The sequence below is a fragment of the Neopsephotus bourkii genome, unplaced genomic scaffold (assembly GCF_033783945.1).
Source record: "Neopsephotus bourkii isolate Nb327-2 ecotype Australia unplaced genomic scaffold, CSIRO-AGI_Nbou_v1 NB_1759, whole genome shotgun sequence".
Lineage (NCBI taxonomy): Eukaryota > Metazoa > Chordata > Aves > Psittaciformes > Psittacidae > Neopsephotus > Neopsephotus bourkii.
In genome coordinates this window covers 832,090-848,101 of record NW_026902233.1, presented here as the reverse complement: position 1 = coordinate 848,101, position 16,012 = coordinate 832,090, and the positions used below count along the sequence as shown (strand labels likewise).

The 16,012-nt window shown below is 50.8% G+C and overlaps 1 protein-coding gene across 5 annotated transcripts in view; it reads right to left on the bottom strand.

Moving 5' to 3' along the window:
- Nucleotides 1-10,271, bottom strand: part of PTCH1 (patched 1) — a 69,211-nt gene extending 58,940 nt beyond the window's left edge. For 2 of the 5 annotated variants that reach the window (XR_009729090.1, XM_061377525.1), the window contains exons 1-2: nucleotides 9,991-10,270; nucleotides 8,341-8,533 (exon numbers count right to left, since the gene is read on the bottom strand). Coding sequence is in view for 1 of the 5 variants with exons in the window: in XM_061377525.1 (XP_061233509.1) it covers nucleotides 8,341-8,533; nucleotides 9,991-10,191 (394 nt within the window). In the remaining 4 variants the exon portion in view is untranslated. Of the gene's footprint in view, nucleotides 1-7,123; nucleotides 7,455-8,340; nucleotides 8,534-8,664; nucleotides 8,876-9,990 lie in introns of those variants that run through there. The other 3 variants (XR_009729091.1, XM_061377527.1, XM_061377528.1) reach the window with 3 other exon arrangements.
- Between the last annotated feature and the right edge of the window lie 5,741 nt (nucleotides 10,272-16,012).

Here is a 16,012-nt window from a genome sequence, read left to right as displayed (position 1 = left end):
AAAGCAGGAGAGATCAGAGAAATGAGAAGAACTAAAGGCATACTGAAGATAAAAAAGAATGATTGACAAAATATATATCTATAACTGTACAGTAGACACAAAGAAAAATGAATTTCTTTGTAAAATTCTGCACTTTAGCTCCTGCTGAGCTCCAAAAAGAGCAGATAGAACCATGTAAATCCATGTCACCATTTGCAGAGAGAAAAAGCACTGTCAAAGGCTGGAAGACTGAACTATATTCCATATACAGGAGAAAATGTCTGACAAGGAACAGCCCCACAAGGTCTACAGCCAAAACGCTGTTTTCACCAATCAGAATATTCTTTAAAAGCTAGCTATGGGCAGAAAGCTTTACAGGCATGGTTTTACCTGAGTGCTCATAGGTTGAAGAGCATAATTCACTGTTAAGCTAAAAGGATTGTGCACAAAAGTCCATGAGTAGCAAAATAAGAACATGTTCTATTAGACACCAAAAGGAAAGCATCTGCAGACACATTAAAACTAGCATCCTAGTGGACACAGCTCCAACAGGTCATAGGGAGGTCAGCTTTGAAGGAGAAATCCAAATGAAATATAAACATGGCATTGTGAAAACCAGACAAATCTCCTATAGCTTTGTCCAGCCAGTACTAATCTAGCCATCAGCTGTGGTGCGTAATCTAAACAAAGAGATCAGTCGGTTCATACATCTGGAAGCTGTCATATTTTGGAGCCTCCTAACGGTTATGTGTAGCTGAAACATCCACTTGCATGCAACAGCCTCTAAATTTGTTGAGTGGTCAAGAACTGTTACACACCCAGGCTACGTAGTATCACTACTTTCTGGGGAACCACCACAAATACTGTTTAATAACAGGGCTTGGACCATCTCTTCCCACGGAAAAAGAAATAAATCATGAAAATGCATGGAGTCTGGGTAAGGAGCTAAAATTTTCCTTAATGCATTCTCTGTTGAAAGTAAGTATGAATAGTCATGGCTTTTGGAGTTCATTCTTTTCTGAACCCACTGTGTGCGGAGGAATAATGAGAAAGGAAGACCCATTCTCATGAAAAAAAAAACCAAAACCAAAACAAACAAACAAAAACCCAAACAAACAAACAAACAAACCCCAACAGTCCACTCAGCAGGTAACAGGAGCTGGTGTAGACCTCAGACTACTGATGCCACCTCCACATAGCACCACCGTAACATCACGAGTCAGGTCTACAGCTGAGGTAGCTCTTCTGCTTGCCAACCTTCTCCCTGTTCCTGCTCAGTGGGGACCAACAATAACAAACTGTTGCCTTCAGCTACTCTATATCCCTCCAGGATTTCTATGCTGAAATTTCCCAGCTCTCCTGAACTACAGAATTGACTTCACACCCTGTTCACAAGCAGCAAAATCCCCAGAGTGCAAGATGACGCTCAAAGCTCAGAAGAAGGGAAAAGAGAAATGGTGCAGCCAAGGCCCTGCCCTGTTTAAACACACATTTCAACAGGGAAGGAAGCAGACCCTTCCAAACAAGGATCTTCAGGACATACTCTTATCAGGGACATTGGCAACAGTGTGTTACATTTGGAAATAATAATGAAGACTAATTTTCTGCAGCCTTGAGTAAATTAAATGCCTCTAAAGTCTGAAAGGCAGGAGGAACCCCACAACCACCCACTTATACCTTAGGAGGGGGTGCCAGTTCTACAGGAGATCCTCCCCTTGCCCTTCTGAGAATGGGGGGTACCCTGGTAGTCTGCTGTGGCTTTGTATATGGGTAAGGCCTAGCTATACTAAAGTCATTCCAAGTGCTGCCACTATATTCAGCGAGTTCAGAACTTCATCCTTTCCCTTATCAATGACCAAAGGATGGTCACATTAATACCTTCATTAAAACTCTTACAGATGAAATAGAGGAATTTCAAACACAGAAGCTGTTTTATGTAGGAGCTTTCCAGCAAGAAGCACCAACTCTGAGTAGTAATATGGACCTGTCAAACTGGAACTTGAGACCCACAGTGATTTTTAAGTTAATAGCAGGCCTTTGAGAGATGACAATCAAACACCTGCATAACTACAACCTTTGAACATCTTTTCTTAAAAACTTTCAATATACAGGAACAGTGGGCATTCAAGTGCACATGAATGTAACACTCACTGTCCTCATGTTTTCATCCACAAACATCAAGTAAAGCTTAAGGATTAGAAGTTGATGTTATTTTCAAACCAGAAGCATGGACTCAGTCTTACGTTTTGACCAGTAAATGTCAAAAAGAGCATGCTGTCCAGGTGATTGTTCTACAGCCATCATGTGGAAACACGACTGCTACTTTTCAATTTCAGAAGCCAATTACTAATCATACTTATCCGAAAGGAAAGAGGACTTGGAATTTTCCAGATAAACACCTTTCAATGCACTTTCAATACGCACTGTGGAACACAGCACAGCACAAGATAGTATTCAGAGATAACTAAGCTCTTATGTCACCTGATGTAGACGAACCTAATGGATTTGGTGATGTGATCAGGACAAACTTTCAGACTGTCAACACAGCCTACCAACACCCCACCTCAGATTCATCAACAGGGTAACTTCTGCTCTTCTGCCATCTATATTGTGTCAATGTGGTGATGCAGGTGCAAGCACATCTAAAACAGTACTACTCCTCTGCTCTGCACGGATCATCACTGTACTGAGAGTGAGGAATTATATTCAACTGTATTCAAACCTAACACTACTCCATCCCAGTCACATAAATTTGTCTCCTTGAAACAACAAATTCACACAGATTTGTTCCTTTACTACACTTCCTTGCTTCTACAAAGAGTACTAGTGTAAAGCTAACTGATGCCTTAGGCAGAACTTAAGGATAACCTTCCCCTCCACCTGCACTTGATCTTGCTGGGTTAAGCAAACTGAGAATCTATGGAAATAATACCAGTTCCTGCATCAGTCACACACTTTCCTCACTTTCAACTCATGCCGATGTTACACAGGTAGATTAATGTACTTTAAGATGGGTCAGCCATAAATACTATAGTAGAGTAACTTAATTTTTGCCCTTTTAGAGTGAAACACTGCTACACATAGCTCAAATCTTCACTTACAGACTGCTTCTGCTGTGCACACTCAGGCCTAATTCACTTACTATTAGAACACACTCACTGTGTTCCAAGTACCAAAACTGAACTATGTGGCTACTGAGGCACTGTGTTCAATGCAGGATGTCCTATCCCTACCTGTATCATCCATTCTCTTCCCTCAAACTGTCATAAAGAGGGGGTTCTGCATATTAGAGCTTATTTAGCTTCATGAAGAGGACTACTTACAGAGGGAAAGGCCTGACTGAGCTACAGCTAGTGCAAAAAGTCCAGAAGTCAAGAAAGGAAGGAAGGAAGGAAGACCATGACCCTCAACCTCCTAGAGAAGAAAAACTAATAAAGAAAGCAAGGGGAAAAAACACCAATAGTGACATGAATTATCAATGAACAAGACTAGACCATCTCTCCCCTTACAAGCTGCTCCAATTAACACTATTCAAGGCATTGCACTAGCCAAATTTCAAGCTCCATTTAACAGAACCTTCTCTGGAGCCACAAAACTACCTTCTTTCAGAAGCAGAGGCTGTGAATTTATGTGTAACTCCTGTTCACAGACAGAATCCTAGACTGCTTGTTGCACTGGTAGCAAAAAACATAACCAGTTATGGGCATGATTTCATTTCCATCCAGAGTACTTTCTAGTTATGAATGGATGTTTCTAAAAGCACATGTGTGTCCAACAAAATACGGTCATAGAGGAAATCAATGCAAAGCCCTTTTTTTTTCCCTCTCAAGGGCACATGATGTATAAAGATGCTAAACAGTCTCCACAACTCTAGCATGCACGGACACCCACACAAAGCAGTTCAACTCAAGCTGAATGGCTGTGGATAACAGAATTGCCACTAAAATGCCAGTCCAGAATTTGTTTGCCAAAGCAACTAAAACAAGCATCCCTCAGCAGAAAGATATGCACATGGGGATGACAGACCTGCTGATGGGCTGAGGGGACAAAGCTGTATGTCCCAGTCAAAGATGCCAGAGACCTGGACTACAAACTGATGCAAGGCCTGAGGTCATAGTGTGGGACATAGACTAATAAATGAAGTGCTCTGAAGAGCAGCTAGAGGATGACTGTGGGCTGCTTTTTTTTTTTTTTTTTTTTTTGGGGGGGGGAAGGGGAAGGAGGGAGGTGGTTTTGTTTTTAATAAATAAATAAATTTTTAAAAAGCAAAAAGCTACTATACAACACTTAATGTCAAGAAACAAGCTGAGAGGAAAGTCAATTTGGTATCAGAAGGCACAGAGAAGGGCATGAGTGCTGGCATAAATCCTGAAGGTGAAACACTACAGGAAAACTGAAAAAAAAATATGGAGATCTGTTTTTCTTTTTCTCTCTTTGAAAGTTTGCCTACCTGGTGGGTTTCTAAACTTCTTATGTAAATATTTCAGTCATAATAGCTTCAGGCCCAGACTACTAATCATTTACCTTGGAATGTGCATGGCCTTAAAAATTCATTCAAACTTCGCTTCACTATTTTTAATTAATTGTTATGGTTTTAAAGCAACCATTTACTTCCTGCAAACTTGCGATGTATTATGTTCCGTGTTCTACGGTATTCAGAAATACACCATAGAAAATCAGCCTCTTTATGTAAATACTGACAATTTATTCAGCAGTAAGAACTGTAAAAAGCTTCAGCAGCAAATCAAAACTGTTACTTGAAATATATTTCAGTAGTGTACCAGTGGACATACTGGAAAACCAGGTGATGAGGCCCCTCAGGGCTTGAGGGGTGAACTATTCACTGGGAAAAAAACTGGCTCGAGGGCTAGGCCCAAAGAGTGGTGGTGAATGGAGATAAATCCACTGTGCAGCTGGTCATAAGTGGTGTTTCCCAGGGCTCACAGTATTGGGGCCAGTTCTGTTTAATATCTTGCTCAGTGATCTGGATGAGGGCATTTAATGCACCAACAGTCAGTTCGCAGATGACATCCAGCTGGGCAGGAGTGTTGGTCTGTTTGAGGACAGGAAAGTTCTACAGAGTGATCTGGATAGGCTGGGTCAATGGGATGAGGCCAACTGTATGAGGTTCAGCCAGGCTACGCGCCGGATCCTGCACTTCTCGGTCACGACAACCCCATGCAGCACAAGAGGCTTGAGGCGGAGCAGATGGAAAGCTGCCTGTTGGTAAAGGACCTGGGAAAGTTGGACCTGCTGAATGAGTCAGCCGTGTGCCTAGGTACCCAAGAAGGCAAATGTATCCCGGTTTGTATTGGGAATAGTATGGCCAGCAAGGCCAGGGCAGTGATCATCCCCCTGTACATGGCTGCACCTGGAATCCTGTGTTCAGTTCTGGGCCCCTCACTACAAGAAAGACATTGAGGTGCTGAAGTGGGTTCAGAGAAGGACAACAAAACAGCTGAAGGGTCTGGAGCACAAGTCTGATGGGGAATGGCTGAGGGAACTGGGGTTTTTTACTTTGGCAAAAAGGAGGCTGAAGGGAGCCCTTACCACTCTCTACAAGTACCTAAATGGAAGCTGTAGTGAGGCAGGGCTAAGTCTCTTCTCCCAGGTGGCAAGAGCAAACAGCCTCAAGTTGCACCAGCGGAGGTTTAGATTGGATATTAGAAAACACTTAGTCACTGGAAAGGTTGTCAATCATTGGAACAGGCTGCCCAAGGAAGTAGTGGAGTCACCATCCCTGAAGGTATTTAAAAGATGTGTAGATGTGGTGCTTAGGGACATGGTTTAGTGGTGGACTTGGCACTGCCAGATTAACAGTTAAAGGTGATGGTCCTAAACGTCTTCTCCAACCTAAACGACTTTCCAATTCTGTATTTGGCCAACATTGCCCAGTTCATTAAAACTCTCAGTAAACAAAAGATAAAGGCAAAAGTAAGGCAGGGTCCCTTAGTATAATAACCTCCAGAGTGTACTTTCATGCTGTTACGAGCAGATGCATGCAAACACAGAAAAGTGAGTTTGGTCATTGCTTTCCGCTTCCGCATAGGAAGAAGAGTATTTTCCATACTATCTCTTTCCATGCCTGTTCTTACTCAAATTCTCAATCTGTAGTTCTATCTTTAGTTTAGCAGCAGAAATATGAAACTGCTATTTGTTAGGTTTATTTGTGTAACACCTGGCTCATGAGTGCAACATTGACAGTCTCTACCAAGAAAGCACGTTCTAGCAAGTTCTTTTGTGTAGACAGTCATTTAGTGCTAGAACAGGAAGACTAGAAGTTGAATTAAATCCAGAATACTTTATTTTATCTTAATCAGATAGCTTTTTTTTTTTTCCAATCTAAAAATGCAAGGGTTTCTAAAGGCAGAATTTTAATACTTTTTTTTTTTTACGTTATTTAATCCTCACATGAAACCAAACTCAATAGATGTGAAATTAGAGAGGTCAACTCTGTATAACCAGTTGCGTTATGAATTCATCTTGGCCATAAAAACCCTAGAGATCAATTTCAACGAGATTTTAAACCAGGGACTTTCCCCCTCCCCACTCCATAAAGCAATAATGACATGAGGTCAGTGCAGCAACTGAACTAAGCAGCTATTTTGCAAACCTATTTGTCCCTTGACAGATGCATTTTTCACTGCCGGGCCAGTCATACAGACATCACCAAGAAGTAGTTTCTTGGTATTACAGAGTTACAAAAAGTAGGTGGCATTAATCAGATTAGATCAACTTTCCAAGTAAGAGAACCCCAGTGATATCAGGACAATAAACCTCAGGGAAGCGTGCTGGATGGAACTGCAATCTTGTATTATTTACCAAACTCTTACAGAAAAGCAGGGACAAAACACGTATGAGCAAACATTGACAAAAGAAACTTTGACGCAACAGCCTTACAAGAACTTAAAAATGTTCACAATCATTTGCATGAGTATATAAGGTACTCAGGACCTAGTGACCAGTACAGACTCTGAATGAGCATCTCTGCCTATAGATGGGATCCTGCACTGCCTGCTCTCTTTCTCAGGGCTGCTAAAACCAGACCTCATCATATTTCGGGATCCTGGGCTGCATGGACCAAAAAACCAGTTCAGTTAGTCACACATTACTTTCCAAAAAAAAACAACAACCCAGTACTCACTAAGCGACCCGTGAACCTCATCCTGACCCCAGTATGGCTCTCACCTGCAAGGGTGGAATCTGGTCATATACGCTCCAATTCATTCAGGACAGACCACCTTCCGAACAGCCGCTAACTTTGTTTGCACTCAGCCCTAGCTTTTCCACACTCTCACATACAGAGAGCTATTTAGTAATGATTATTTATGCAGTCTTCCATATGAACTTTTATAAGCCACATTCTCCTGCAAGCAACTTTGACATAAACCCAGAGTAACTACCGCAGTCAAGGAACTCTGTTTTCACATCAACCCAGATAACGAGGGAATATGATGCTAAGTAAATTTTCCCCCAGGAAAAAGGAAAAAAATAAAAAAGTGAGAAAACACCCCCACCCAGAAAAACCCAAACCCCAGGCCCAAAGCCGCGGACTCCAGGAGTGGTGGTTCTCGGAGACGGGTAGCCCGCCAGGCCTGCAGCACCACCGCCTGAAAGACACACTAGCTGGCAACACCGTTTTACAACCCCACACCCCGTGTTTCTGCCCGGGTTGGCGGCGTGCGCTGCCAAAGGCAGCCCCGGCCCCCATCACATTTCCTCTCTCATGCCAAGCCTGTCTTCCTATGCCGGGGTCCTCAGCCTGGGCCCGGAGGGACCACCCCCACCCCGGACACTGCCCGCAGCCAACCCCTTTCTCCCCGGCAGCCTGATTTTCTTCTCTTTTTGGTCCTTTCCCACCTCTTTTTCCTCTTTACCTGATACAATCGCTCCCCCCCCGCTGAAAGCTGTCCAAGCCCAGGACCACACACAGACACCCGCCCCTCCGCGCCGCTCTCCTCACCGACCGCCCCCTCCCCCCCCGCCGCGGGCGCACGCAATCCCAAAATGGCGGAGGGGCGCCTCCGGCAGCGCGCCCGCCTCCCACCGCCCACGGGGACGCTGAGACCGCCGGCCACAGCCCGCCCGCGCAGAGCGACGGGACAGAGGCTGGGGGCGGCCTGCCCTGCCTTCCCCTCCGCGTAACGCACGGCCTGCCGCCGCGGTCTCTCCCCCTCCGGGGGCGGAGAAGTGGTACGCGCCGCCCGGAGCCGCGCGTCGCGGCGCAAACCCTGCTGGCGGCAGCCCCTCCCAGCCCTCGGCTCACGGAGCACGCGGCCCCCGCCGCTCCAGGCGAGCGGATCCGGCTGGGCATGCGGGGAGGGACGGGGAGGAGGCGGCCGCGGGGAGAGGGGCACTTACCTTCCACCCACAGCTCCTCCACGTTGGTCTCGAGATTAGCTGCCCTTAATCCTACAGCGAAAGCCCCAAAAATCAGGAGGCCGACAACCAAGAACTTCCCGCAGTTTTTCTGAATGTAACAGCCCAGTTTAAATAACAGTCTCTGAAACTTTGCTCGCAGCCACAGCGGCGCTTTCCGTCCCGTCGCCTTCCCCTGCAAGGCAAGAAGAGGTCAGTAGTAGAGGGGCTGCGAGGGGAGAGCCCCTAGTGTCCCGCAGCACCCCTGGGACCGAGTACGGAGCCGTTCAGCCGCTGCCCCAGCCGCAGGCACAGGCCGAGGTGTACCTGCGGGCAACCGTCCTGGCCCCAGCGCAGCGCTCGGGGCGCGGTGACGCTGCCGCATCACGTCCCGGCAGCCGCCACCTGCGCTGCCCGCCGTGCTTCCCTCTCCCCAGGGCACTGGCAGCGGCGCAGCATCCCGCTGGCAAGAGCCTCGGGCCCAGCACAGGAGCAACCGTTTCCGATAATCCGCAACAGCCACCAAAAAAGGAAGATAAAAGCCCCTTTTCGTGTTCTCCTTAGAGCTCTGAAGGGCGGGGTGGGGAGGGAGACGGGACGGCCGGTGGTGACGGAAAGCTATCTGGTAAGCAGTTTGCTGCTGTTCCCCCATTCCCGGCTCCTAGCAAGGATTTGATGCTGAGACAGGACCCACGTGGTGAGCAGCACTGTAAGATCAGAAGTAATTCATTTCCATAGAGTTTGGAGACGCTGTGTGATCTGAATTAGGAAGTAGAGCAGCCATCTGTAAGTTACGACAATATTTGTGAACGGAAGAGGGCAGCCACATGGATTTTCTTTTTCTTTTTTTTTTTTCCCTTCTCTCCTCCTCCTTTCCCCCTTCTTACAAAGCCTAGAAATCCGCTCCCTGAAGATAGACCATCCCCGCAGCAAGGCAGCTTTTCGAGCTTGTTTACTTTGAACATTTTTTGGCCAGCGGAGGTCGGCGGCGGGGGCCGTACCTCCGCCCCACCAGGGCCGGTCCGGGCGCTCCGGCACCTCCAGCCCTCCGCGGGGACCGGTGCGACCGGAGTTACGGTGGCAGTTTGTTTACGGCCCTCGCTCCGTCTGCGACCGCCGGAGGAAGGAAGCCGCTGCGAGCTTTCACTGCCGAGGGCAGCCCCTCTCCGAGGGCAGTCGCCGCATCGGCGGAGGAGAACTTCACAAAAGCACAACTTCTGCCAAGAAAGCGGCAGCCCGTCCGCTTTCTCCCCCGTCCCGGCCAGGAGCCGGTGTTGCCGAGGTCGCAGAACTCTACCAGAGGATGCAGAGGAAACGGAGGGGGAGAGGGAGAGTGGGGCCAGGGGCTAGCCGGGGGCAGGCCGGGAGCGAGCCAGGGTTAGCTAGGGAAATTTAACCAGAAGAGTGCTCCGCAGCACAGGCACGCAGCTGGGCAGGCACAGGCGAACAAGGAGGGAAGGAGGGCACTCTCTCCCGCACTGAAGAGTCACAGACGTCCCTCTCTTTTTTCCCAGCATTTTATTGGTGGCCGTTTCATTTCCATCTCCTCCTTCCACCCCCGCGAGAAAACACACCACCCCCTCCTCCCCCGCCGAAAAGCAGCTCTAGCGCTAGTTTGTATCTCTGGAAAAAAGAGTGAGAGATTGAGTGCACCTTTGAGATCTGCTCCAAGGCGAAAGCCGCATCGCAGTAGCTCGGCCGCTGCAGATACTCCCGGTCGGGTGCCGCGGCTCGCCGATTCCCTCCGGTCCTTCGCCGCCACCCGCCGCCGCTCCTCGCCGCCCGGCCCGGGTGGCCGCCGCCGCCCGCGCTGCTGCTGATCTCCGGCTCCGACGCGTTACCGGCCGAGGCCATGTTGCCGCCGCCGGCGGGACGGGGGAGCTGCCGCTGGCGCTGCCGCGGCGGGCCCCGGGGCCCCGGGGGCGCGGCGGGGCCGCGGGGGGCTGGCGGCGCTGCGGGCCGCGGACTGCTGCTGCTGGGGCTGCTGCGGGAGCTGCCGCCGCCGCCGCCGCTGGGGCTGCTGCTGCTGAGGCTGCTGCGGCGCGGCCGCCTCACGCGGGGCGCGGGGCGGCGGCTGCCGCCGCGGCCGCTCCGGCCGAGTCGCTCCCCGCGGCTCCCATTGCCACATCGCGCGCGGACCCCGAGCTGCAGGCGGCCGCTCCCCGCGCCCGGCGAGGGCGGGCGGGCGGGCGGGCGCGACCCCCGGCGCCCCCCGGCTGCCGCCGCCGCGCTTTCCTCCGCTCCCGTTGAAATCGCCTCCTCCAGCCGCCGCTGGCTCCGGGAAGCCGCTGTCCGCGGCGGCTCTCAGCGGCGGGGCGGCGGCGCGGCGGGCCGCGACTGCTGCTGCTGCGATGCCTCGCCGCGCTGCACCATCCTGCCTCAGCGCCGGGGTGCTTCCCGCGGGCCGCGGGGCCGGCGGGGCTCCACGGTCGGCCCCGCCGCGGCGGCGGACAGCCGGCTGCCTGGCGCTCTCCCCCGGCGTGTGTGCGGCAGCACCGAGCTGCAGCCCCTCGGCTCAAGAGATGAGATGAAGAAGAAAAAAAGGACTCTCTCCATTTGGATAAAGAGGAGGAGGGGTGGAGGGGGGGGGGGGGAGTATGAGAGGAGAGAGAGCGAGAGAGGGAGAGGGAGGAAAAAAAAAAAAAAAAAGCGCTGAAAGCCCGCCCCCGGGGCTGTCAGATGGCTTGGGTTTCTGCGAGGCGATTGGCTCGGGGAGGGCAGAAATTACTCAGCAAACATGACTATTATTAGCTGCTTAGCAACAGCTCACCAAAGTAGAGAGACCACCCAGGCCGGCAACCCTTGTGTGTGCATCTCCAGCTTCAGGGGGAGCCTTAAAGAGATCCAGCCTTCTTTGCATGCAATACTTCCATTAAGGAATGCCTTCCCCCCCTTTCTTCTCCGTTTTCTTTTCAAGAAAGTTTTCTCCCCTCTCTCTCTCTCTCTCTTTTTTTTTTTCTTTTTTTCTTTTTTTTCCTCTCGGGATGCTTGCAGACAAATACAAGCGCGGAACTTTCTCGCTATCGACATACAGAAATATATTTTCCCCTTTTAAAAAAAGAGAGGGAAACTGGGGGAAAGCAGCATTAAACGCTTTCTAAAGCCCTTAAAAGAAAATCCTTTTAGAGGCACCTTGGCCTCAAGCTGCAACAAATACTGGGAGGTCCGAGCTGAATTCCCAGGCTTGCAGAAATAATGACAGGGTGGTAGATACTGCGGTAGAAAGTGCCAGATTTTTCTCCCTCTCTCTTTCTTTTTTAACTAAAGAGGAGTCTTAGTTCCTTGCAAGAAAACCACTCCGTCCAGTTAGAAAAGCACAATGAAAACTTAACACTTAAGGGATTTAAACCCGCTCAGTAGCTAGCCTGTTTCAACTTAGGACTCATTCTTTAACTGAAACCTGAGGAAAGCCAATTTTAATATGTTTTTAGTGTAAAAGTCCATGAAACGCAGCCTGGCTGGCCGCGCTAAACACTTCTTGAACTATACGCGATTGTTTACTTTTTTGGCACCGCTTCTCCCCGTCTCTGTTCATTGAGAATCAGCCTTTAATTGCTGCCGTTACAGCTGCGCGCAGTGCCCCCAGGCCCGGGGCTGCGCGCCCCGACCCCCAGCGCGGCTCCCCGCGGAGGCTCTGAGTCCCGGCGGACCTCTGTGCGCACCGGTGCGGAAGGCAGCGGTTAACCCGGCCCGAGGGGCGCTTGCTGTGTAGGGCTGCCCGCCGTGCCTTCCCTTGGCTTGGTGTGGGGGGGAAAGAGAAAAAGAGGGGAGTGTGGGGACCCGAGGTGAAGGCGCAGCGAGGCAGCTCCCCGCCCCGGTGCCGCGCACCTTTCCCTTCAGCCCCGCCAAGTGTGCCCGGGGCAGCTGTTGTGGGCTAAACCTCCGAGCCCCTGCTCGCTGCCCGCGCCGTCCTCCTTGCGGCGGGGCTGGCAGGGCTGCCAGGCATAGAGCCCCAGGGCCGCCGGAGGCAGCGGGCTGCGCACCCACAGCACCTCCCATGCGGAGGGCCCCTCCGTGCCACTGCCTATAGGTACTGGGGGTCAGGGGTTTTCCTGAGTGACAGCCGCCGGTGAGGGGGTCCCTCTTCCTGTCCGTCCCACCTCCGTTTTTCCCACGCTGGGGGAGACCTTCCTTCGGGAGGGCCCGGCCCTGTGCTCTGCATAGGATTGTCTCCAGGAAAGCTGCTAGAAACAGCTAGTTGTCATAGCAAGCACACGTAGGTGCATACATGCGGGAGAAAGAAACCCAAAGAGGTTGGAGGGGGAAACCAGTTTCTGCTGGAGGCTGAAACCCACACCTCGGATGCAGTAGGTCACCTCCAGTTCAAATTTCCACTTGGGAGAATGACCATCTATCTCACTAGGAACAACTGTGCCACTGCTTCTGCTCAGCTTCACTGGGTTTGGTGGAGCGGCGTATCTAGGGGACAGAGAAAGAAGGCGTAGATGAAGAGGTATTTTGGTTCCTCAGCCTCCCAGCAGGCTCCAAAACCACGGAGGAGTGTCCCTTCAAGCACCTCGAGCCCCCAGAGCCTCCCTGCCTGCCTCCTGCTTGCTAGGTTTCACACAATAGCCCAGCGCCCGTCTTTGCTCCTGGTTCCAAAACCCAGCCTGAAGACTCAACTTTAACAAGCGCTATCTTAATCTCCCCTCTCTCCCTGTGGTCTGGAGGGATTTTATTTTTTTTTCTTTTCAAGCATACACAAGAGATTAATTACTGCAGGGATCTAATTGGCCTTGTTTCTGTATTATTTTTTTCTTTTCCCTTAAGAAGTGTCAGTGTAAAAGTCTCCACTTGGGTGGTCAGAGCAGTGGCTGCCCCCAGTTTGCCTCGTAGCTGATGCCTGCGCGCTACATTCCTGACGATAATGTTGTTCCTAATCAATCTGCCCTTATTTACATTTGTAAGCGCTGCTGGCTGTGATATGCATACCCTGTGTGTGCAACTGTTCCTCCTCACCAAGGGCTTTTTCCATCCTCAGCAACTCGCAGGGATCGCACAGGTTTCTTATCTCGGTCTTGCACTGTTGGAGGCCTGGGAAGCAACCTTTTATACCTGATCCTCCCAATTCCTGGACAGCCGGGGCTGGCGTATAAGAATCTCAGCTTTGACTCTGGCCATAGTGGGCTCATTTTGTAATGTTCTGCCTCTTAGATCCTTTTTGTGCTCATAATTTCAAATACTGCAAAGCTTCACACTTCCTTCAGCCAGGTGAGGGGTCAAATTCAATAGAGGTCAACAGTGGGTAACAGGTATACGCACTGATTTCACTTTTTTCCAGGTTGCTTGTGGGCACACCACCAAGACTGCTGGAGCATCTGATTCCCTTAATAAAGAAACGGCACTGAGATTAAGTGCTTTGGCTTCATTTTTTAGGTGCTACAGGATAGCTGACCGTGGCAGAAGGACTTGTAAAATACCCTGGTTTTGTCTATTCCAAGATTTTGGCCTCAAGAGTTTGGCTATCATACACGTTTTCATCGCACAAGAGCACAGGTCTGCCCCAGCCCTGAGCTCCCCACGCACGCCTGGCGCTGGCTTTGACATCAGATAACGTCACGGGGCAGCACCTTTGCTGGGTTCTGCAGGGCAGTCTTAGCGTTCCCGTTTCCACTGGCAGTGCCCCGCTTGCCACCGGCCACCGGAGGCCTCAGTCCAGGGGATTGGGGGGGGGGGAGGTGGAAGGGGGGGGGGGGCGGCCGGCACGGGGAAACCGCTCTGCAGGGGAGCGCCGCGCCCGGGGAAGGAGGCGGCTTCACTAAGCGAGCCCTTTCCCCCTCCGCAGTCCTGCGAGAAAGGGAACTGCTCGAGCCAACTTGTCAAAATAATGCGGCTAATTACCCCTGATCTCCTTTAATGGAAAGCTGCTCTGCACGCCACAAAGGAGCAAATGAGGGATCTACAACACCAACCCAGCAGCGCTGGCATTTTCTTCCGCGGAGGGCTGCGGGGAAATGTGCCTCCGGAGGAGCCTCCGAGGTCCCTGCACTCCTCCCTCCCAGCAGCGGACTCCCAGGGGAGGAGCAGATGGCTGGGGAGCTGCGCAGGGCAGCGGAGGGAGGGACAGCGCTCTCCCTCCAACAGCTGGAGGACACCCCAGCCCCAGAAGTCCTTGTCATATTCTACGAAGAATTAGCTCTATAAACCCAAGTCGTCTTCAAGACAGATTCTTTTCCTGGCAAAATGCCCTGCAACTTGCAGGACATTAATGTGCATAGAGAGAGGAAAGTTACACTGAACCGTTTTTAGCTGGCCCGGACAACACCGGGTCTCTGTAAAGGTATAGTTCAAGTCTTGCATTTGGCAGAAGGCAGGTCATTCATTTTCATGATCTCTGCCATCGGGTCTTAGCAGAAAAGAAAAAAAAAGCTGAGCGACACAATCTCTTTGACCCACTGCTGGAGCAACAAATTTATTAGAGATATAGGCGTGAGAAATGAAAAGGAAGTAAAACAATTCAGGCTCATTGTATGTCTTTCTTTCATACTGCTAATCCGGTTTACACATCACGCCTACATGTCTCAATAGGGCTTTATACACTGTGGCAAAGGCAGAACAAAATAAAAGGTGTGTGTGTGTGAGTGCGTGTGTGTGTGTGCATGTGTGTGTAAAATAAGGATAAAAACAGAGAAGCCCAAGACGTTTTAATACACAGTGGGCTGCCAGTTTTATATCTACCATCTCTCGAAAGCAGATAGATTTTAAAGGTTACCCCCTCCTGCCCCTCCCTCCTCAGCCCTAGCGTTTCCTAACAATACTACCTCCTGTCCAGATACAGTGTCAGATTATAATCCAGGCACACAATGACCCTAATAGCCCTAACCAGAAATTAGATACACCTATCAGACCGGTGACAAAATGATGTGGGACCCTCTAACCACAACTCTTAAATGCTCTCTGGTTAGAAGGGAGCTCCCACCTTGGCTCCAGCATTTCTTTTAAAACCATCCGATGACACCAGATGTCTCTCCCATTCCCTTCCCTGCTTTTGTCCCCCCAGGTCTACCTCCCATACTGGGAGTAAAGCAAACACCCTCCGGCTCCAGCCCACGGACATCCTCTAGCCTCCATCCCGCCCCTAGGAGCAGCAGGCCAATGGTGCTCAGGACCGATGACAGCAGTGCTGTACCGGTCCCAGTGGCGCCGGGTATTAACTACATTTAGAGTCCGATACTAGTGCCGGGGGCTGAAACCACGGTTCAACTTCACCTCAGGCACACCACGCATTTCTGTAGCAAGGGAGAGTCTGTCCCTCCTTTTCCGTACAGCTGTGTTTTCAGCAGTTTCAACTGACTGCGATCATTCAGTTTCAAAGAGGTGAAGGACTCCTCAGTGGACCTCATTTAACAAGCCCTGTTTAGCCTCTCCTAGAAGGAAGAAGACGTAAACTGCATTTTCCCTGCGGCCCGTGCTCTGCGAAGCCTGGCCCGCGTAGGGGCTCTGGTCCCCTCAAGGCAGGTTGTTTGGACCGCAGCTCACACAGGTGCCGAGATGCTGAAACTGGGGACCCGCTTGCATTTCTCCACGGGACTGCACAGCGCCACCGGAGGAGCAACTGTACAACCGCGGCGAGACTCCCCGCGCCTCCCCACCCGGAGCTCCGGCCCACAGCACCGCCAAGGCGCGGGGAGCCGGCAGGGCGACGGGCAGAGCCACGTCTGCACAGGGGGGCTCC